At 46.3% G+C, this 22773-nt stretch overlaps 1 protein-coding gene across 1 annotated transcript in view; it reads right to left on the bottom strand.

The window, feature by feature from the left end:
- The window catches only part of MAP3K9 (mitogen-activated protein kinase kinase kinase 9), a 623616-nt gene that overhangs the window by 414203 nt on the left and 186640 nt on the right, over positions 1 to 22773 (bottom strand). The window contains exon 3 of the mRNA XM_069638859.1: positions 8581 to 8761. Coding sequence (XP_069494960.1) covers positions 8581 to 8761 — 181 coding nt within the window. The remainder of the gene's footprint in view (positions 1 to 8580; positions 8762 to 22773) is intronic.

Genomic DNA, 22773 nt, shown 5'->3' with positions numbered 1-22773 from the left:
CAGGTTGAGGACATGGCCAGTCCTGTGTACACCACCGTTGTTCTGGCCAGACTTCGGAGATGACGCCAATGGCTGCCAGGTTGGAATTAATCACCCACTAGTGTGGGCGAACTGCTGAGCCAAATTCCACTGTGTGCAATGATTGACCCAGAAATATCAAGCTGTGAATCACCATGCAGGGGGAGTGGTCTAATCCAAGGAGACGCGTGCACATCGCCGTGATGTGATGAGCGCCTTCTTTCCCATCGCATGTGCAACACAAACCCAAGCGCAGCAGCCCACATTTTTGCTTTACGCCGTTGCCCTTTACAAGTCTTGCATGGAACAATATATAAGGAGCTATTGACACATATAATGTATAGTTTATAAAGTGTTCTTAAAGAGTTAACTGGGGTGAGATTGGGTGGTGGGTTGAGGTGCAGGGATACGTTTGTGGGGTGAGGTTGAGGAGGTGGTGAAGTGATGTGCTGGTGTGTGGTTGTCTAGGTGTGGGTAGATGCGAAGGATAAGGTGGGTGGGGTTTGGTGGGTGTCATGTAAGCGTGCAGTTTTTGGGTAATAGGGTAATTTGGCTGCATTACATGAGGTGGTGAGGATGGGTGGGTGGATTATGGCGTTGGTGTTGTGATGAGGTTGAGTTGGAAGAGCGGTAGGGTCAGGTTGTGGGTGAAATTCTGCAGTGAGGTTGGGTGGGACGGAAGGTTGGTGAGATTCAGCAGTGAGAATGGGTTGGTAAGGTGGTGGCATGAGGAGCCAGGGAGATGTCAGGTAGATGGAGTTTCACAATCACTGCACAGTTAGTGTCCGGCACCCAGCCTCTTAAGAGTGCCATTGAAAAGGAATGAGGGAATAAGGGAGAGTGTGACTACAATGAACATTTTACCTGCATCCATCTTCTAGGATTCTGGCATGGTCTCTTAAATATTGCTTATTAGGTGGTGCTCCGAGTGTTGCCATTAAGCCAAAACTATCGGCATGTGAATTGAAGATAAGAGATGGATTGTGAGGGTGGACACATAGCCACAGGGTGTTTGGTTTTTTACTCACCCATTAAGAGTCGAAGGCCATGCTAGTCTCTATGGCCATTCTAACCCGCTACCCTCCACTCCAAGCCCTTCCTAAACCACAACCCCCTGGGATCTTGTTGAGATAACTCTGCATTTAAGAGCGTGCCAATGTTATGCTTAAATGCAACTGTAAAGCAGCTCCTGGTGTGATATACATTTCTTAACCAAGCATGTTTTCAACCACTTGATGAGCAATATGTGGTCCTTGCATCTGTTCCTTACACTGAATTCTTGTTAAAAAAGACAAGCACTAGCTTTTGTATTAGATGGGTATTTGCCAAGCACAGCCATAATATACAATAGGTACTAACATAGTTTGCCTGCAGCCATCATCTTACGGCCAGGTAGTAACATTATGGCAGTGTATTGACAATTTCTACACCATGCCTACAAAAAGGCCAAAACTGTTGGCTTTGATGTAACTTGTTTATTTTGGCCTGGCTCTTACCGCCTTACCGTGGCGTAGGCACTCTTACCAGGTTTGGCCAATGAAAAAGTGTCCCACAGATCCAAATGGCAACTCATTCCTTGTGTGATGGACTGTTTGAGTAGTACCTAAGGAGGAGGTTTTGAATAAAATGTGATGCAAATTGTATATTCATTCGGTAACACTGGTCAAAACTATTAGCCGCATGGTGAAGTAACTTATCAAACCGGCCTATTCTGCTAGGAGCTGGCCAATCCTGCTGTAGTCTCTACCTCCCCTGTCCCCTCCCAGGCCCTTGCCTCTCACTTCATCTCAAAAACCCAGGCCATCCTGTCCAACCTCTCGTCCCCTCCCCCTCTTACCCCTTATTCTGCAAACTCTGGCCCTCCTGCAGCCGCCCCCACACCCTCTTTCTCTTCCTTTCCTTTTTTCTCCCCTGACGAGGTCTCTAGACAAGTTGGATCTATGAAAGTCTTGTCAAAACAGGTTCTTCCCTGTTCCTCTAAAATCATCAAGGACGTCATTGAGACCCTTGCTCCTGCCCTGGACGATTTCTGCAACCTCTGCTTCGCCTCGGGAGCCTTCCTCTCCCCTCTGAAACACTCTTGTGCACCCTCTTCTCAAGAAACCCACAGCTGACCCTTCTTGCCCTACAAACTATCGTCCCATCTCCTTTCTTGGGCAAACTCCTGGGAAAGCTGCCCATCACGCAGCTTAACCTTCACTCTGATGCTGTTGGTTGTCTCCACGACCATCAGTTTGGCTTTAGATCTGCCAGAAGCACAGAAACTGCTCTACTGAACATCCCTGAAGACCTGCTCTCCAACCTTGATTGGAGCATACCTTCTGTCCTCATTCTTCTTGATCTCTCTTCTGCCTTCGACTAGATCAACCATACCATCCTGCTCAATAGTGTCCGTGATAACCTGGGTATAACTGATCAGGCTCTGGCCAGGCTGACCTCTTTCCTCTCCAATCGACCCTCCCAAGTACAACTTGGGTCCTTCCTTTCCTCTATCTTTATCTCTATCTGATGTCTAACATCTCACCCTGGCTTTTCAACCAATACCTGGCAACTCTCGTCCATCGCATTGCCGTTTTCTGCTCCAATTTTCAGTGCTATGCGGATGACACTCCTCATTTTCAGGCTTCTCTCGGCCACCTCTTCTCCTTCTCCCATCCCCGATTGCCTGTTTGCTATTCAGGAGTGGTGTGCCGCTAAAGATTTCTGCCTCAATGCCAGCAAGACTGAGATCCTCCTCAACGGCACACCTTCACCCTCCTTTTCCGTCACTCTCTGGCCGGCCTCCCTTGGCCCTCCTCCTACCCCTACCTGTGAGGCTAAGAACCTCAGGGTCATCTTCGACTCCATGCTTTCCTTTTCTGCCCACATTTATGATGTCTCTAAAAAGTCAAACTTCCAACTACATCTCCTCAGAGGTATTCTGCCTCCCCCTCCCCCCCAGTAGCTCACTGTCTCTTGAGCCCTGGTGTTCTCTCTAGGTTGGATTACTGCAACAGCCTCTTTCTAAATCTACCTGATTCTACTCTCCTCCCTTTGCAACTCATCCAGAAAAGGACTGCAAGAATTGTCCTTGACCTCAAGCCCTGGGATCGTATCTCTCCAGCCCTGAAATCTCTTCATTGGCTCCCAGCGGCTGCAAGGATTAAATTCAAGACCCTGTGCATTGTCCACAAGGCTTTCTGGGGCCTGGGTCCAAAATACCTTCAACTTTCCATCCTTAAATACCTTCCCTCTCAAGCACTTAGCTCCTCCACCTCCAACTTCCTCAGGGTTAGTTGTTTCTCAAAGAAACAAGCTGGGGGTAGATCTCCATATTTGGCTGGGGCCCCCCTCTGGACCAACCTCCCTTCCACTCTGGAACTTGAGGAGAACCATCTCCGGTTCCAGAAGCACCTCAAGACCTTCCTATTTGCTTCTACCTTCTCTCCTCCTCTCCCCCTGCTGATCTGTTCAGCTTCGGCATTGTGCACCTGGTTACCCTCTGATTTCGGGCCCAGGTACTTGCCCACTCTGCCACGCACCTGCACTGCCTCCTGGCAACCCTTGCACTTGGGTCTGTATCTGTAACCCTACAGTCCCCCGATTTTTTTCTGCACTTATCAGACACCCCCTGTCTGTGCCTTAAACCTAGCATGTGCCACTTGCTGGCTGCACTTCCACTTGTTTTTTTTAATTCCTTTGCTCAGCACTTACACTTCTCCCCTCCCCCCTGCACTTTCCCCCTTCCCTCTCCTGTGCACTAGCGCGTTCTCAATGTCACTGGGCCTAGTAAGATTGTTGTTTTTGCTCTCCCTTGTTGCCATCCCTTGCCTCATCGCGCTCTGAAACACTTGTGTATGAGAGCGATACAAATAAAATATCAATACTTTGAACAAAAGAAATTGGCCAACACAAGCATTTTGCGTTTTTGGTTCGGATATTGCCCTATTGCTTTACAGGCCAGTCCGAGGCTGCTTTTTACTGTCACAATACTGGGCATAGTCAGGTTTACGGACGTATTTACTTCCATAGCTCACGTTTTCTTTCTAGTATGTAGCATAATGGTGAGGCGCCTAGGATCAAACTTGCATAGAGGGCAATGCCTGAAGTGCAGGCCCAACATGCTAGTGTCGGCCCGTTTCTTTGGGGTCAAAGTGGGCTTGTTTTTTTTGCCAAAGTGGGTCAGTTTGACGAGCTACTTCACTATGCATCTAGTCGTTTTTTGCAACATATTTTACAATAAAACTCCCTCTTGGGCACTACTCAAACAGTCTGCCACAAAAGGAAAGAATTGCCATTTGTGACTGCGCTACTTTTTCATTGGTGCCCGAGACAATTTTATGATCCAGTCCAACCTTGGAGGCAACCTCATCCGCAATGTAACTAATCAGGGCTCGGGTCATAATACCTGCCCAAGCATCCTTAAACACAATTCCAGCACAAAAACACAGAAAGCCTAACTCTCTGAGCCTCTGGCTGGGGGGTAGTAAGATGAACTCCTATTTATCCGCAGAACACCACCACGAATGTGCTACACTCACAGTCCACCAAAGTTCACGCAGAGATGTCACAGAGAAAGGTCCGAGGAGTGCCCTTGATCCATACTTAAGAGCTATGATGAAGTCCCCTTTCTAACTTTGGTACGGTAGAAGTGGAGGTTAGAGGGGACAGGTACAACCACTTGCAGTGTCAAGCTGGGTCCAGAGCAGGTATATGGGAATCCCAAAACCTCCTTAGGGTGCCAGGTGTGGTGGGTCAGAAGAAGGAGTCAGACTCTCGGAGGACATTTCCAAATTACTTTTATTTAAATGCTAACAGAACTGCCTAGCTTTCTCTATTTTAAAGGCATTTCCTTACATATCTAAAGGAACTAAAAGTGCTTTTCTGTCATCAGGAAGTCCCAACGAAAGAAAAGTCCTCCGTCCAAATCTAGTTCTACCATGAACCTACCACTAATAAACTTAACTTTAACTGTCTCGATTCTCCTGATATACCAGTCTTTTCTGATGGCTTCTTTATTTCAATGGCTTTATTCTGGTTGTTATTTACAGAGCAGAAACTTCAGTAATAGTCTCTTTTTTTCTTGAATTAACTCTGGTTATTCCTCTACAACAGTTTTTGATTTGATATTCACTTCAACGAAGAATTTAGGCCAACTTTCCTCGTGATACTTTCTCAGTTGTTGGTTGGAGGTTTTAGACTACCCACAGTCTATTGATCCAGGTTCCCTCAGCTAGGTTGTGGTTTCTGCCCATTTGAAATGTCCACTTACGGATTCGCTCTTTATCGCCACATTCTCTACTTGACAAACTTGTCTGTCCTCCTCTGTTACCAGACTTTATGACACTGTTTCTTATCTTCACAACTTGTTGCTCATATAGTATTTCCCTTTGTTATTGGGTTTTGGTTTGGAACCTTCACATACTTCCCATCCAGGATTATTCAATTCCATTTCTCAGCTTTATACAGTTCCAGTTATATAGGTTTACATGAAGGAACTCTTCATGAGTACTGAGACGATTTCCTCTTCTCGTCTCCCGTTGCTTCGGCAACCTCCCGCTTCTCCCTGTTACCTCTGTGCAGGCTGAAGAACTTAACAGGCTCTTGCATACGCGTGGGTGCTCTTCTCCAGTATGGAGTTTCTCCTTCCTTCTTTTCTTCGAGGCCTCGTCTCCGGCTGTCCTTCTGCCAGATACCGTGTGTGCGATTCGGAAGCTGCTCGCATCTTGTTCTGCATGCTCGTTGGTCTCCCATTCTCGGCTTGCCTTATGCCATACACCGTCTTTACTGCTTGGAAGCTGCTCCCGCTTCCAGTTACCTTCTCAAATTGTCTCTGCATGTTTGATTGGGTGCCCTACCCGCTAAGCTGGAGACCTGGTCTCGCCATCACCTGCAGCAGGACTCTGCTTTCCTGGACTACAACGGCTCTCCCGTTGTTGGATACACCGGATCTCCAGCGTCTCACTCGGGCACTCATACGCTCTTCAAAAGTCGCAGGCTCCGCAACTGTTCTCTGGTCCTCCTCCTCAAAGCGTGCTCATATCAGGGAGCTTCACCGACGTAGGATACTCTCTACTTCTCCAACTTTCTCCACTCGCCCAAGTTAAGTATGCATGACCTCTTAAAGAGATATTCTCATTTCCTTCTTCATGCTGGTAGGTTCCAGCATTACCTTAAGCCAAACAAGTATATGGTACATTAGTCTTTGTAGCAATTAGTCCCATGTATGCTACTAGGCAGTGTGGCTAAGGGAGTTCATCAGTAACGGGAGTCCTTGTCCCCTAAAGTAGAGTCTCTCCCAGTGAATTTCCACTTGTCCAGACCCCTAGGGAGGGTCTTGCAGGGTGGGCTCTCCACCCTAGCCTCAAGAGGGAGACTCCCCCTTGGGGAGAAGGGACGAATACCTTTGATTCATCACATGTGGTTAAGAGCAGGGAAGTAGCACTTGGGTACTAACAGACATAAAAATGCTACAACTCGGTCTACCAAGGTAATTTTTTTAGACAGCCCTGAGAAATGTATTGCATACATGCATGGAATTGGTTGGCTCAAACACAAGAAATTACCACACATGCATTGAGAAACATGGATACTGCCAACCTAGCCATGGTGAGCTGCAGACCTATGCCCCTACGCCCTGTGACACAGGAGAGCCCAACAGAGAGCCACATACAGAGGGCAACAGAGCATTCCCAACTGCTGTGCTGTGAGGAGACAATCTCCAGGTGAAAGCTTGGACACGTTGCCGCAAAGAAAGGGACAAAAGTAAAGTGTCAGCCGAGAAGCAAGAGTCAATCACCACCAAACCAATCATGCTCAAGAATCGTAAGGAGAGTCAGCTGAAGTAAACTGAGCAGAGGTGATCCGCAGGTGCTTTGCCAAGTGGGTATATAAAAGCCACACACATCCACAGAGAGAGATGGCTGTAAGGCAGTGGCAGGGGTACAGAGTTGGCAGTTGGAGAATGGAAGAAGAAAGGTGATGTTATATAGAGGCGGAGGTTGGAGGAAATGACCTGGAGAGGTGAAGAAGGAAGCATGAAAGAATCAAAGGCGGAGGAAGAAAAGAGCTGGAGTGGAGGCCGTGCTGAGTTGAGAGATGATACAGAGGTGAGGAAGGAGGAAAGATCTGGAGCGGAGTTGAGGAGGCATAGAGGTGAATTTGGAGGAAAGGCAAACACTCTGGAGAGAAGAGACAGGAATGTTGAAGTAAAAAGGGGAGATGCAGTGTGGAAGTATGATTTACGGTGCGGGTATTATGAAGCAGAACGTCAAGTGACTGACCGCAGAGAGACGATGAGGTCAATGACAGACCTAAACTCTTTAGGCACAAGAACACTGCAAACCATTGAGGAAGTAGGAGAGGAGAATTGGGAGAAGTGTGTCAGAATTCTGAGACAGGGAGTTTATGGCAAATTGAGCCAGGTAAGGCCTAATACCCTGAGATAGTTAATCATATGGTGGAAACTCAGAAGGGCCTGCTAAAGCTGTCCAGCTCTCAAAGTACTGGAGAGCATGGCTTGAGCATTGAATCTTTGGTCTTGCCACATGAGTATGCTGGGGTACAGCCAGGCTCTCATCGGAGAATGGACCAAACATGTGTCCCACGTTGATTCATTTGATGTTCTGACAGAGCAGAACCAAATCTCTTGTTCTTTAGAAAAACATGTAAATAGGCTTGCTCAAACAAGCCTTAAAATGTTACTCAGCAACATGGATGTTCGTTCTCGATTAACGGCATACAAGGAGACCCACCAACAACACTCGGCAGTCACATTGTCCTGTTCCACTTAATATCGATGGGCAGAGAACAACCGCTGCCCATCTAGATGTTCAACTTGTGCTATTACAGCGTTCCCGATGTTAAGTAGTTAAGTATAAACCACCAAGAATTAAATCAAATGGAGACAACAAATTGGATATCACGGAATGACTTCAATACATATGTAGACAAAGTAATTGTTTAAAAAAATTCAATGTGCACACACTCGATTCTGCAACACAATTAATATGCTTATTCCCTCTAAGAAAAATGCAGACGCAGGTTTGCTTGCTTATAAATGAATCCACCGATACATTGTGAACTTGAAGTTCATTAAACAGATCATTTCTTCCCATCCACATTTTCAAATGCACAACATGCTTTTGGGTTATTGTAACCCCTTCATATGGGTGCCAATGCAGATGCTCATTACACTGCCACGTGGTCTATTTACATAGCATTTGTGTTTAAACAATCATCACTCCCAACTTTACCTGTTAATCAGATCCTAGCTCTCTACTACCAACTACCTAACTCAACTGTATCTAAGAACAATGCATTTCTAGAAACACTCGTTGAAGCAGCCATAGTAAAACACAGAGCAATATCTTCTACAGCAGGAATCTACAGCTTTTGGCACTCCAGATCCTTTGGACTACAACTCCCATCATCCCTAGCCAGCATAGTCAAAGGAGGTGAGGGTGCTTGGGTGTCAGTCCTAAACATCTAGGGAGCTGCAGATTGCAGCCCCCTGTTTACAGTTTCATGAAACTTGCTAGAACCCTGCACACTTGGTTTTCCCAAAACAGAATCAATGAATACCTCCACACGTCACTGCCTTTGGAGAACATAGAGGAGCGGATCACCTCGGGTGCCATCCAAGCATACGTCCCAGCCGCACTCATCTTGGTGGTTCGATGCCACTCCCTTGCCAAGCCAAAGTCTGTGATCTTCAACATTTTGTTGCTCAAGTCTGAATTCTCCACCTTGTCGAGTATGAGGACTGAAATACAAATGGGAAAATAACACACAGTTAGTAGTGAATATCATGCTTGACAACTAATCGGAGGCATAGTCAACTCTGAGAAACATTTTACAAGATGAACAGAAGGAACTGAAATTGGCTTGCGTTGTTGGTTTTTCACAACAAGCTAAGAGCTGTAGAATACTTCTGCATATTGTAAGCATTCAGATAGTGGGATCTTGCAAGGTGTCACAGTCTGGACCTCAAGGACCCAATCATGCCAGAGTTTCATGGCTATGCAAATAACTGCCATTTGAAGTAATTGTATGCAAATGGGACTTTTCTGGTGTCCTAAAACAAAGGGTGAATTTTGCAACCAAATCCTGGAGTTCCATGCATGGAAGGGTTTCAGGTGGACGAGGTTAGTCATTTTTGCTTAAAGATACTGTAACAACGCTTCTCTCATGGTAAAGAGGTCCCATGGGCGAAGGCGGAGAATTAGGACTTGGAAGTCCTAGGGGCAGGGGACTGCCACCCTTTACACAGCGCCACACCATTAAGCAGCCCCCAGGTTCCGCAAGCCATCTTTGGCCTTAAGGGTACTCCTTTCCCCAGAAAACCACCATGGTTAACGCATGAAGCGTGAACCATGGTGGTTGCTAACAAATATATACAAATCACAAGTAGATAGAAAGAATACTAAGGAAAAACAAAATCTATGGTGTTGTAAAAAGTAAACCAATTAATATATTTTTAAAAAGAAAAATGAAAAAGGAGTTCTCCTTCAATTCTTCACTCTCAGGTTTACCAGATGGTAGAACTTCATGTTGTACTGGGACTTCAACTCTTGGTCTCTTAGGTCTGTCCACTGGAATACAGGTACCACCTTACCTTACGAGTAAGATAAAGGGCCTCATTACGACCCAGGCGGTAAGTTACCGCCTGGGTCGTACCTTTACCACCATGGCGTAAACTACGATTACGCCATGGTGGTTGGCAGACTTACCGCCCCATTCCGAGGTTGGCGGGGCGGTAAGTCCCCAATCCCCATTTACCCTTCCCCATTCCCATTTTTGCCCCATAGGGCATAATGGGAGTGGGGAAGGCGTTAATTACGCCACCGTAAATTACGGTGGCGTAATTAACAACATGGTCCCTTAGCGCCATGGATTTTAACACCTGCTAAAAGCAGATGTTAAATCCGCCATGGCACTAAGGGACCTCGGAATCAGGCGGTAAGGGTCGGCGTTGTTTACGCCGCCGTAAACCCCTTACCGCCTGGGTCCTAATGAGGCCCTTTTAAGGTCTACCTAGCAAATATGCTGTCCATTAGAGTTTGGCAGTGGTTCAACCACAAGAGCCATACCTGTACAAACCGGAGCTGTGAACTGAAGCAGCACTAAGGGATCAAAGTCATTCTTCATTGGCACGCAAACAGAGCTAAAAAAGTAATCCCCATTCAAGGGTTATCCAGGCCACACAATCCGGCCAAGTTGGTTCCTCATATGATTGGGTTAGTCAACCCTATAACTGTGCATTCTCGGCTTCTTTTTTAGTTAGCTGCAGATGCATGGAGTGTACGTTGTGCTGTCTGATAACATCATGTGCCTAATGGAACTGTTGCCCGCATTTGAAAAGTTTAATTCTATCAATTGGGAAAGACGCATAGCAGCATGTTTAGCCTGGGAATCCTTCCTTCTTCCTCATTCCATTCCCCCCTCCCGGCCGGGTCCCTCCACGACCATGCTGCCAGATTGGTCCATCTAGGGCAGCCCCCTGCCTGTGCAGCCCCTCTGGCAAAGGGCCCTGAAGCAAAGGCAGCTACTTCAGTAGCAGCTCCAGACTGTTTGCCAGTGTTAGATGGTGGAGCATGCAGCCCAGCCGTCAACCGGCAGTGACTGACTAGGTAAGAAAGGCGCAGGTAGGGGGAACAGACATTACTGTTCCCTATTTATCTGTCCCTCCTTGCTTATTACTTCTATTAGCTAAGTTTGCAGTATGCTGCATATTGCAGTTGAATGTTATCCATATCGGAGATTAGGTGAATTGTCACAGTTAGCATTTCCCTCTATCTAGGAAAATCACATCTGTGTGTTTTTGCATTTGATGTTGTGTTGAAAAGTAGGCTTTTCCCAACCTCTATCCCTCTATCTAGGATCTTTTTCCCTTTATCCAGAAAACTCACTCCTTGGTGTCTTGCTTTTCTGATTTATGCTAGGCGTTTTTCACTTATACTGGACACTTGGTTCTAAATTGCATTGCTGTGTATTGCAGCTAGGTCTCGTGCACTGCAGTGTCTCCCTCTCTCCCATCCCCCTCCCTCTAGGCTCTCCATACATGATGCTCTCAAACTCCCCTATCTTCTCTAACTATCATCTATCCTATCTCTTTCGAAGTCTGGGAGGAAAAAGGTCAAGAAGGATCTCCCGATCTCCAAACCAGGCCTGCCCATCGCTGACACCCATGTCCACGCTTTTCCAGGCAGACTGTCACTGACATCCTCTATGTCGCTCCCTCTCCAGACCTTTGGCTTTCCCATATGGTCTTAGTGTTCTCTCCTTTCTCTTCACCTCTCATTAATGGTGCCACCCATTGGCAAGTATTCTTGGCATACTTTCTTTCCTCAAGGACCATCATTAAGGTCTACCTAAATAGCACTGTAACGGTCCAGGGCTCCCAGCCCAACCTCCTCCTTCTTGATAGGCATCTTCTGTCTCTCATCAATGTCCTCCCTTCTCCCGTCACTCCTCCTTCTGCCACTGCCTTAATCCCTCTGCTAATTTCACCCTGGTGTACCACATTCCTGTATCCCTCCTCAGAAGAACTTCAAAAGTGGCAACCAGCTCCACTTAGATAAATTCAACTGTCGCTCTGCCGTCCAACACTCCTCTGACATCTGCCACCTCCTTGAAGACCTCGGTCTCAACGTCCTTGCGCTCACTGAAACGTGGTTTACGGCCAGCTGTGTCACAGGTTTTGACACTCTCCTCCCAATAGGCTACACAATGCTTTCTAAGCCCAGGCCTAACCGGTCTGGGGGTGGAGTGGCCCTGATCTTCACATAATAGGTCCCTGCTACCATCATACCCATTCAGTCCTACGCCTCCTTCGAATGCCTCGTGTACAGGCTTGGTGTCTCTCCTATCCACTCGCTGACTCTGGCCACCATCTACAGGCCCCCTGGCTGGTCTCCCTCTTCCTCTCAGAGTGGTCTGACCTCACCTTTTCTCTCCTGGCCTCCACCTCCAAGTTTCTCCTCCGCTGAGACTTCTGATCTCGCTCCTCTTCTGCAAGTGCCTCCCTTTGAAATGGCCTCCCTGCCCCTCTCAGACTTGAGCCAGATCTCCTTATGCCCTGGAAGCTCCTTGAGTCTCTCCTTTTCTTCTTCCTTCCCTTCCCCCCTCTCATGCTAATGTCCCCCCTCTCCCTCTTGACTGGCTGCCTGGTTCCTTCAGATTCTTACAGGACACCAGGCCCTCCTCGACCAGTCTACCCCTGCACTTCCTGTCCCCCGACAACCCCCCACCCACTCAACCTACACTTGCCCTTCCGGGCTTCCTCTCCCAGCACTAGTATGGATGGGCTGCATCCCTTGAGCCCTTCCAGCCCTGTTCTTTGCACTTAACATGTGGGCCGCCTTTCCCCTGCACTCTCTGCATTTCCCTGGCTCTGTCCACATGGCTTCCCGGGGCACTCGCTGAACCCACAGGCCCTTCCGCCCTGACCAGCACTCCCTCCTTCTCCCCCGCACATCTTGTTACTGCACTTACACGATCCGAATGTCACAAGGCCTAGTAGGACCGTATTGTTTTGTCATCCCTGTCCACCCCCCATTGCCTTTTTGTGCATTGAACCATATTGTGTACCACATTGTGTATAGGCACATTATAAATACCCAATAAATGAAATAAATGTAAATTCCAATTCGCTTTCAAGCATAAAAAGTCGAGACTTGCACGTAACTCAATGGCTAATACCGCACTATGTGCCTCATTAAGAGTTGGTCGATGTGGGGGGAAAAAATTAAAGTAAAGAATTACTGCCACTTTCCCACACCATCAAATTCCAGAGATTAGAATGGAAGTGGAGGCTTTACCTTCAGCATATGGCTAGAGGTAAAGCGTCCACTTTACCTCCAGGAAACAAATACTCGTTTTACTTCTTCCAATAATATATCTGACAGAAATCCCATGCAGTCCTATGGGCTCCAAAAATGGGCATTAACACTGCCTTGCCCTCACCTGTAATCCTACAGTAAATCCACAGGACCAGCTGGCGGATAAAGTAAATAAGTTTGATGGTAAATCCAATGGAATTACCTCCAAACGCATTACTAAGCCCTTTCATTGTACTGGCCACAGTGTCAACATGTATTTCATGTCATACTGGGTGCTTTCTCAAGGAAAATTAAAGGAGTAGCATATTTCAAATGTGAAACAAAAGATTTGTGATTGTAGAGCAGTGTCTGAAATGGGAGAGCTAGGGTGTGCTATGAAAGATTAGATATCAGCAGTGGAAGAGGACTATGTAGATGTTGTGGTTTGCTTTTATAAAGATATTGAACAGAGCTGAGCATTTTGCAACCTAGCACATGCTGTACATTTGTCTGTTGCCTGGAAAGCTTTTCCAGGAACCTTCTTCGCCACAGAAGTATTTTAGCTCTGTGCAACAATACCACAACGTCATCATTGCATCTGTGGCACCTTGGAGAATGGCAACTGACTACATATATATATATTAGCTTCCAAACTGAGCACTCAAAGGGACTCCTTTGGAGACCCAATTCAGAATGTAACATTTGCTGCAGAAACGCAAATATTCAAAGTAACAAGGACAGGTTGTTAACTGGAAGTTTTCCGCTGAGATTGCATCCCATCTGAAAGTAAACAAAGTGTCCCACTGTATTACTGCACTACAACGTATACAACAATACTGAAAAGAACATTTCGACATTGGTCTCTCTGTCTATCTCCCTCTCTCTACTATCCATCCCTCCATCTCTCTCCGAGTCTGTCTCTGGCTCGATCTCACCTTCACTCTTTCTCCCTCTTCCTATATTGCCATCACTCCTTCTGGCTGCCGGTCTCTAAGTATGTGTTTTTTGGTCCATCTCTTTTCCACTTCTCGTTTCCTTCTTCCCACTCTCTGGCTCTCTCTTTCCCTCTCCCCGTGTCTCTCGCTGTCAGTCTTTCCTAGCCTGTGCGAGCGGTCAGAAACAAGAGGCGGACAAAGTAGTTCTGTGCTCAACTTCAGCCATTTTATTAACAGAAAGGGGTTTGAATAGAGGCCTAACTTTCCCTAACCTAAAGCGAGCGTCCCTTCCTATGAAACTAAAACTAAAGCAGGCTGACATTGTGTCCAAACTAAATCTGACCCTCACACTAATATACACAAACAAAAGGTGTAAGGTAGAGGTTTCCAACTTCAATTAAATAAAAATGTGCTAAACTTAAACATGTAATTTCAACCTAACAATCCTTGTGATTCAGGAGTTCGTTCCCTTCCAATGGATTATTTCAGGTAAATTTTTCAAAATGTTAAATTTCAAAACCTGTCTCTTAAAGGCAATGCAAATGTCTCATTTACCTAATACTTTTCTCAGGATGGCAAAACAAATGTCTCTTCCACAACCATGGTTAGAATATAATAAAGAGGAAGTCTCTCCTAATCTTTCAGGATGGCAAACAGAATGTGCCTCATTATAACAGTGGCGGCCACGGTATGACCGGTGCCGGTAAGGCACCGGCACCGTTCATACGGGGCCGCCGCATTACGAGTTCTGCTTGCGGGTTCCTGACAGCCAGCCAGGTCTTATCTGGTGGGCTGTGCGGCACCCACAAGCAAAACTCGTGATTGCACCGGCACAATTATAAACAGTGCTGGTGCAACCATGCTCCCCACCCCCATTCTGCCCTATGGGGCAGAATGGGGTTCGGGAGGCCGGCATTCTCGCCACCCGCCAATGGGCAATTACCAGCCCATTCATCTTGTAATGGGCCGGTTATTGCCCAATCGTGGGAGGCAGTGCCGGTGGAGAGCATGGCGGTAGCCGTTCCTGCCATACAGGAACAGCTACCGCCATGCTCGTAATGAGGCCCAATGTCTTTCTTTGACAACAGTGGTTGAAATATGGCAAAGGAATTACTTAATTGCTTGCAATCAAGCTCAATTCCTGCCCCTCCCCTCCACCCCAGGTGAGGCTGTGGAACGTGGACATTTTTTACGCTAATAAGTACCCCAAGAGTTCATCTAGCGCTTGGGTCAACCAGCCTGAGTGTTTATGGCCATTAGCTTAAATTAACATAACAGAGCCAGGAAATGTTGTGAAGTTCTTTGGAATCAAAGAGACACCATTCTGAAGCATTACTCACAAATATGTAATTGACACTGAGGATATTAAGTTGATATATTTTTAATATCACAGCTATCTCCTACAAGCTCTAATTTGCATTGCCCAAGCTATAACAAAAGCAACCATGACATAGAACATTACCATACATATGAACACGACTCTTGCTCATCTCTCTCTCGCCTCTGCTCTGGGATCCGTGATGGTCAATCTCCCCAGCTCAAACGACTTGAAAATACACTGCCAGCATTTTATAACACCGTTTGAGAAAGTCTGTCCAAAAGAATTATTTCATTACTTTAGCAACTAGAAAGGATTTCTGTTTCCAGATTGGCAGACTTGCAGTACTTTCCTGAATTGTGGACGTGGAGGCAAGATTGGCATATTCTTCCTCATCTTGAACGCCTATCAGCATCATTTGACGGATCTCCATCTCTTCATCTTCCGTGGGATCCTCACTTGGAAGAGGAAGATTGCATGGAAACATTGCAGTAACCATCTGACACAGGTTTTAGGTGGTCCACAGAAAGGTGCCTGGTACCTCTTTTAGGTGGTAATGCGGGTAGGACAGCAGATCAGAGTGAAAGGTTCCAGATTACATGCATTGCTGGTCTGTAAAACAGGCCAAAAGGAGTCTTATCATGGATCTTTTCCAGGATCCAGTCTCCTGCTTTGAGTGTGTTCTCAGGACTGGCCTCAGCAGCGTCCACCTGTAGGGATTCCCTCAGCAGCGTTGTCGCCAGCAGTTGCTCGGGTCTAGAGAGGGGTCTGGGAAGAGTATGGAGATTAGGCATTAAACATCTTTCTACAAACAAGAGTTCAAATGGAGTCTTACCATTGCATAGAGGCTGGTGTGGTAAATTATTTAAACGCCTGACCACTAAGGGCACATGGTATAACCAGTTACCTCCAAGTGACAGAATGCATTTAGTCAGGCTCACTTTTATGGACTGATTGGCTCTTTCCACCATTCCGTTTGTTTGGGCAGGGAAAGGAAGAGAAAATTGCAGCTCAGTTCCCCATGCTTCCAATGCTTTTTTCAGGGCCCACCCTGAAAATGCTAGACCGTTATCAGTATGGAACCTTTGAGTTGCCGTCACAGCTACCACACCCCTAAGTGCCTTTATGACTGATTTGCAGTCTGCTCTCTTTTGAGGAATCATCCAGGTGAACCTAGTGCAAGAATCCACTATTATTAGAATGTACTTGTACTTATTTACTTCTGGTAGTGGGCCTATACGATTCATATATCGGATCTCAAAGGGCGAGGCTGCCTTTCTCAAAGGAACCTCCTAGGGTTTTTTGCTGTGGTCCACAGTTGTCTTTAAACATGCGTCACAGTTTGCATATATATTTTCACCTGCTGTCGTAGCCCTGGCCACCAGAAACGGTCCAGGAGCAGCTGTGCAGTTGCGCTCACCCCATAATGGGCAGATGCAAGTCCAGCATGTGTGGCTGCAATCAGCTTTTCCCTGCCTGCTCTATTAGGGATTCATCTTTGAATAGGATCCCCTTTTTTCATAGGAATGGTGACTATTGCTTTGTTATTTTCAATGCCATAAACATAATTACTGGGGAAACCTTTTGGCCTACGTACAATACCTAAACACGCTTCTTATTTCCTTATCGATTGCAGTTGCTGAGTGAGTTACGGCTGCTATCGTTTTTCTCAGTGTGTGCTCTTTAGCATATTTATCTGCCAATATATGGCCAGTTCTATAAATGCGCCCTTTGGTATGTGCTATTGTGTGCATCACCCATAGCTAAGAGCAAGTCTTTTTAAGATCCCAAAACTGCTTCCAGAGTTGCCTGGAAGCAATAGTTTTATGCCTAATGTCTCTGAAGTCATTTTTAATCCACCACTGTGAATCAGTGTTATAAGCCTAGACAATGGGCCTCATAAGTATGCCGGTCCGGTAACAATGGTGCCAGTAAGCTACCGGCACTTTTGTTACCGGAACGGCATAATCTGAGTTCTGCGAGTGGGTGCCTTTCATCCCGCCAGGCCAAACCTGGCAGGCGGAACAGCACCTGCTCGCAGACCTTGACGGTAGCACCGACACCGTTATTAACAGTGACAGTGCTAACGTCCTCCCCATTCCCTTTGGGTCCAATGGGACTCGAATGGGAGTGGGTAGTAATATTTTCCGGCACCTGGCAATGTTGGATTACCGGGACGGCCGGGGCTGTAATGCCCTGGTAAGTCCCTATTGCCGGGCGCTGGAATAAAAATGACTCCGGCGGCAGCGGCGCCGTTTTTACCAGCACGGCTACCGCTGGACTCATAATGAGGCCCAATGTAATCTGAATCCGAGACTACTAGTGTTGGCTTCCCTGAATCTGCTTGACACAATGCAAGCAGTAATCCATGCAATTCAGCAGTCTGGGTAGACATGTCTCGCAGATGCTTTGTTGCAATATCCGTGTGTATAAATGCTTCTTCATGTGTGAAGTGTCCTACAACTGCTGCGCACGAGGCAGTGTACTTGAAACGTGTCACTACCACTGGAATCTTGGCCCCATCGCAGTAAATTACCTGGAAAAAAAAAATCAAACAACGGCATGTCAAGCGTCAGACTCCGTCTACTCTCCAACTCAATCCACTCAGTCTTTGCAATTCTGCCTTATAATGGTACTTAACATCTGGAGCATGTTGAGATGCTGACCATTGAATCCATCTGGTATGTAATGCCTTTGCATTGGGCACGCTAGCTTTTGCGGCAGCCTCAAGTTGAGCTTAAGGTGTGTTTATGTGCATAGTTCTATTTGCTGCCAATGGTCGTTCCTTCTGAATAATCATCTGAACTGAAGCCAGAACTTTCTTCTTAGGTGTACATTTTAACTCAGGTTTGGAATATACATGTGACTTACATGCAATTGGTTTAGTCGCCCCTAGATTGCACACTGTGAATGTGAAAGCATTATCTCCCACCACCAGGTTTATCTCAAAGTCTTTCTCTGTATTTCTGTCCTGCAAAGGACCAGTCTGACCCATTAATGAATACACATGGTACAGAATGTGGTTCTGTTCTGGCAGCCAGTGAGCTAAATTGAAATTCGGTTTTATCAAAACATACAATGGTTTCACTAGCTCAGCAAAATTAGAGCTCTGCCAACATTCAACAGTCCTAGAATGGCCTGTAACTGCCTAAGCGTGGTAGGTGGCTGTATCCTGGCACACTTTTCAAGAAACTCTGCTGACAAACCTCTGCCCTCATCTGAGAGAGTGAATCCTAGAAAGGTAACCTCATGATGAGCTACTCTTGATTTTTGAAGTTAATCTGGTACCCTTTTGCAGCCAACGTGTGAATTACTGTCTACGTGTTGCAAGTGTTCACTGAGATTCTCATGGGTGATGTAAATATCATCTACATACTACCAACAGTTAGGAATGTCTGCGAGCAAGCTCTATATTCTACTTGAGAATGTGCAAGATGAATATTTATAACCCTGCATTATTCTAGTGAATTAGAAATGTGTCCCCTTAAACGTGACTGCAGTGTATTTCTGGCTTTCTACACTTAAGGGTTGTGTGAAATACCCATTGCCTAGATCAAGGTTTGTTTTATATTTACATCTGTGTACGTTTCTCTAGCAATCCAGAACTGTGCCGATTCTGGACTGCATCTGTTTTACAATGTGCATTTAAAATTAGAAAATCCACAATAAAACGATAAGTACCATCAGGTTTTAAAACTGGGAGCACTGGACTATTATGTGGGCTAGCTTGCTTTAGGATTATTCCCTGGTCCATTAGCTGGTCTACTATGGTTTGCTTGTGGGCAACTGCCAGTGGCAGAGGTGGTCTTAGTGCTGGAATCACATACGCTGGACATTCCTTATCATGCCCTACATGATTTTTAAACAGCTGCACTGTTGCCAGTGATGACCAGTTCCTTGCATATTTTTGCATCCCTTCCCCACTCACTGTTTGAAAAGGCAGGCTTTACCACTTCTCCTCTTGGCGCTTGTCGCACCTATAATGGTGGCCAATCTTGAAATACTAACAGTCCTTTATATTGAATGTGTAACTGTGGCCAAAATAGTGCTTCAATCTTTTTTGGGTGCTCGCCTTCCAGCTGAATAGTTACAAAGTACACTTCAATATGTGCTAATGTCTGCCCAGTAGGAGTAGTGATCTGTTCATTGCTGTGTGCCCTTGTGTGCTCCAACAGTGCCTTGTGGCTACATTCAAATATGGAAATGTCCGACCCGGAGTCTAATAGGACCTCAATCCAAGTGTCGCTTAGTCTTGGGAACGATGCGATGAGTGTGTAGACTCTGCATTCTGTGAAAACTGTAGGGCTGCCTTGTGTTTTTTTCTCAACCCTCACTTCCTTCCCCTCAGCCTTAGAACAATCTTGCGTCCTTGCCTGTGGGGAAGGAGACGGACCTTCATCAGTGTATTTTTGCGGCCTCTTCATGTGTCTCCTAGCTCTAAAGTCATAGTCAGTAGGTCTGAAACGGGACTGCCCTAGGGGCTTACCTCATGATCATCTACCCCTGTGGTTGCCTTGCCACTGCGTGGCTTGTCTATCTCCTGTAGCTTTCTCATTTTTAGGCCCGTGCTCGGGATATTTTTCTTCCTCGATTGGTGGGAACATTCGCCTCTGGTTTGCTGCCCTTTTTATCAAGGAACGATCCTCGCCCTTTCGAGGGCATCCCTTCATAGTGTGTTTCCTTATCAGGCGTAACATCTTTTTTAACCTTTTTCTGCGTCTCTGCAGGTCTCCTGCCTAGGTGATCCCTGCCTAGCGATTGATAAGTGGATATCAATATGTCCCCAAATTTCTACCTTCTTTCTTGTTCATTCAATTGGGACAATTTCCTATAGACTTCCAACCTTGCAGGATTATGCTCTCAACCATTTCATAATTATTAGATGCTATGGACAGGCCTAAGTTCATGGCTGCGGCAGCGCCTTGTGTTCCCATGATGTCTGCTAGTATCAGTGCTAGTCATGTAATGGACGGCGTGCCTACCAGCTGTAAATGAAGCCAGCTATAGATTGAGATCCAGCTGTCACATCTCGCTAAAGGCGGTGTGCAGCCAGATGGAAGGAACATGGCTAGTGCCCTATGTCTGTTATAGGGGTTAACTTGGGGGTAGGCTGCTTGCAATTGCCCTAGTTTCTCTGAATACCACTTGGGTAGGTCTTCATTCTGGACAGACAAGATCCCAATATAATTCTCAATGTCTGCAGTTGTACCCCACCTGCATCCAGCTGTCCTTGAGGTTGTTGAGCAGGTGCTATACCTTGCTGAGCTGCATATTGTAGCGCAATGTTGTACACTGTATCAAAGTGTGTGGCTAACAGTTGGTAGTCAGTCTGCAGATATGGTCCTCCACAGTTTGGATGAAACCAGGCCAAGAATTCTAGTGACAAATTGGGTGGGCAAACTAGATTACCTCCAAACCAGTTGACATGATTTGTATGCATTAAAACCAATTCGGGAAACTGGTATGGGCGATACTGGATGGTGTCTAAGACTCCCCTCACCAGGAGAGTTGCATATACATTATTTGTCTTATTGGCTGGGGACTTTAAGTAAGTAAAGTGTGATTCTGCTGGCAATCCACCATTTGTGCCACTGCTACTGTGAAATTGGTATTCACTGCTTGACAGTGCGCTGATCGAAGCCATTCATATAGCGCCATTCTACAATGGATAGGAATAATAATTTCCTGGTTAGCCATCTCCTGTAATCCAATCTCTCTTCTTTTGTACTGTCCTTTTACCATGTTTGGGACCAGAGGTTCTTTTACCCATTAGTAATGCTCTGGTCATCTCTAAGACGTCTCATCTGTTACGGGTGCCACCTGACTTCATTGCTCGCGGTCAAGCTTGATTCCTGCCCCTCCCCTCCACCTCAGGTGAGGCTGTGGAAAGTGGACATTGAATCAGAAGTCAGTTTTTACGCTAATAAGTACCCCAGGAGTTGACCTAGCACTTGGGTCAACCTTCCTGAGCATTTGCGCGCTTTAGCTTAAATTAACATAACACAGCCAAGAACATTTTGTGAAGTTCTTTGGAATCAAAGAGACACCATTCTGAAGCATTACTCACAAATATGCAATTGACACTGCGGATAGTAAATTGATATATTTTTAATATTGCAGCTATCTTCCACAAGCTCTAATTTGCATTCCACAAGCTATAACAAAAGCAACTATGACATAGCACATTACCATACATATGAACTTCTTCCCAAATATTCTTTAACATGTTTGCATGTCACATGCCCCCCCCACTTGTCTAGGCTGACTAACCGGTTCTCACAGTGGCCTGCTGAGAGGAGCTTTTGCGGGGCCACCTTCTCCGCCTCGGCAGTCTCTTGTTTGGTTCCCACCTTGGCTTCTGAGTCCTTCACTAGCAGAACCAGCAAAGTTCTGCAGAACCGCGTCTCCCTGGGCCCCACTGCACACCGTTCAACTTCACTTCACCCAAGTTACTTTTCTCTGGTCCCAAACACTGCCAATCTGCTACTGGCAGACATCTCCTGTTCCCCCCCCCCCCCATGGCTCTTCCCCATGGGCTTGCCTCTAACTCGCTTCCGGCACTCTGCAGCTTATCTCCTTCTCTGATCTCCCAGCTGCAGGTAACTTCCAGGTTTAAATGACCCGCGCAGCTGATTTGGATCTTGACAACTAGACTGTACATTGTACTTGGTGTCACGTTCCCTCCACATTAACTCATTGCTCCCCTTTCCTCTCAGTACTTGAGGCTTTCTGGGACTTGGGAGTCCAAGGAAGTTCCAAATGATTTCAAGTTACCCTGTTGGATAGTTTTATGCATACAATAATCACCATAAACATTAGATGTTAGATATCTTCTAGGCTTATCATGCACACATGAAGACCGAAAAGCTTTTGTTTGACCAAATTATTTATTTATTCGGATTTGTAGAGAGCATGTCAGCCCGGGGGCATCGTGGCGCTTGTTACAGACATATCTTAGTTGCATATACATGAGAGATATATAATTTACAGGAGCAAGTATGACATTTGTACATATTTACATTTGTGTGTGAGGGTGAGGATTTTGTGTGTGATTCGCTCTTTAACCGGGAACCATTGGGCTGAGTGTCTGGCGTGGGGGATATGCTCTCTTCTTGGGATGCTAAGAGTGGCCCGGAGAGTATTGTTCTGTGTGACTTGTAGTGTGTTTAGGTTTTTTGCCGATGTGCCTGCTAGGAGGGCATTGCAGTAGTCCAGTTTGGCTCCAATGGTTGCTCTGGCTATTGTGAGGCAATTGTGTTTTGAGAGGTATGGTTTGATGGCGTTTATAAGTTTGGTGGTGTGCGCAGATGAGGAAGTGATTGCGTTGACTTGTCTGGTCATTGATAGTGAGGAGTCTAGGTATACCCCCAGTGTCTTGACAGCTGTGGAAACGGGGATGATGGAGTTTTCAATGGAGAAGTTGGCATACAGTTTGTCCAGTTTGTCTAGGGTGCTTTGTTATCCTAGTATCATGATTTCAGTCTTGTCTCCATTAAGGCAGAGGCCATTGACTGCCATCCAAGCCTGAATGATGGAGTAGATTGTGTGAAGTGCCTTGGCGTCTTCGTGGTATGAGCCTGAGAGAGGTAGAAGTACTTGTGTGTCGGCCGCGTAGTTTGTGTATGTGATGCCATGTGAGTCAAGCTTGTCAAAGAGAGGCTTAGTGAACAAGTTGTAAAGTGTGGGTGCAGTGGAGGATGGG

The sequence above is a fragment of the Ambystoma mexicanum genome, chromosome 14 (assembly GCF_040938575.1).
Source record: "Ambystoma mexicanum isolate Mex_15411 chromosome 14, UKY_AmexF1_1, whole genome shotgun sequence".
NCBI lineage: Eukaryota > Metazoa > Chordata > Amphibia > Caudata > Ambystomatidae > Ambystoma > Ambystoma mexicanum.
This window is presented reverse-complemented; position numbering and strand designations above follow the sequence as displayed.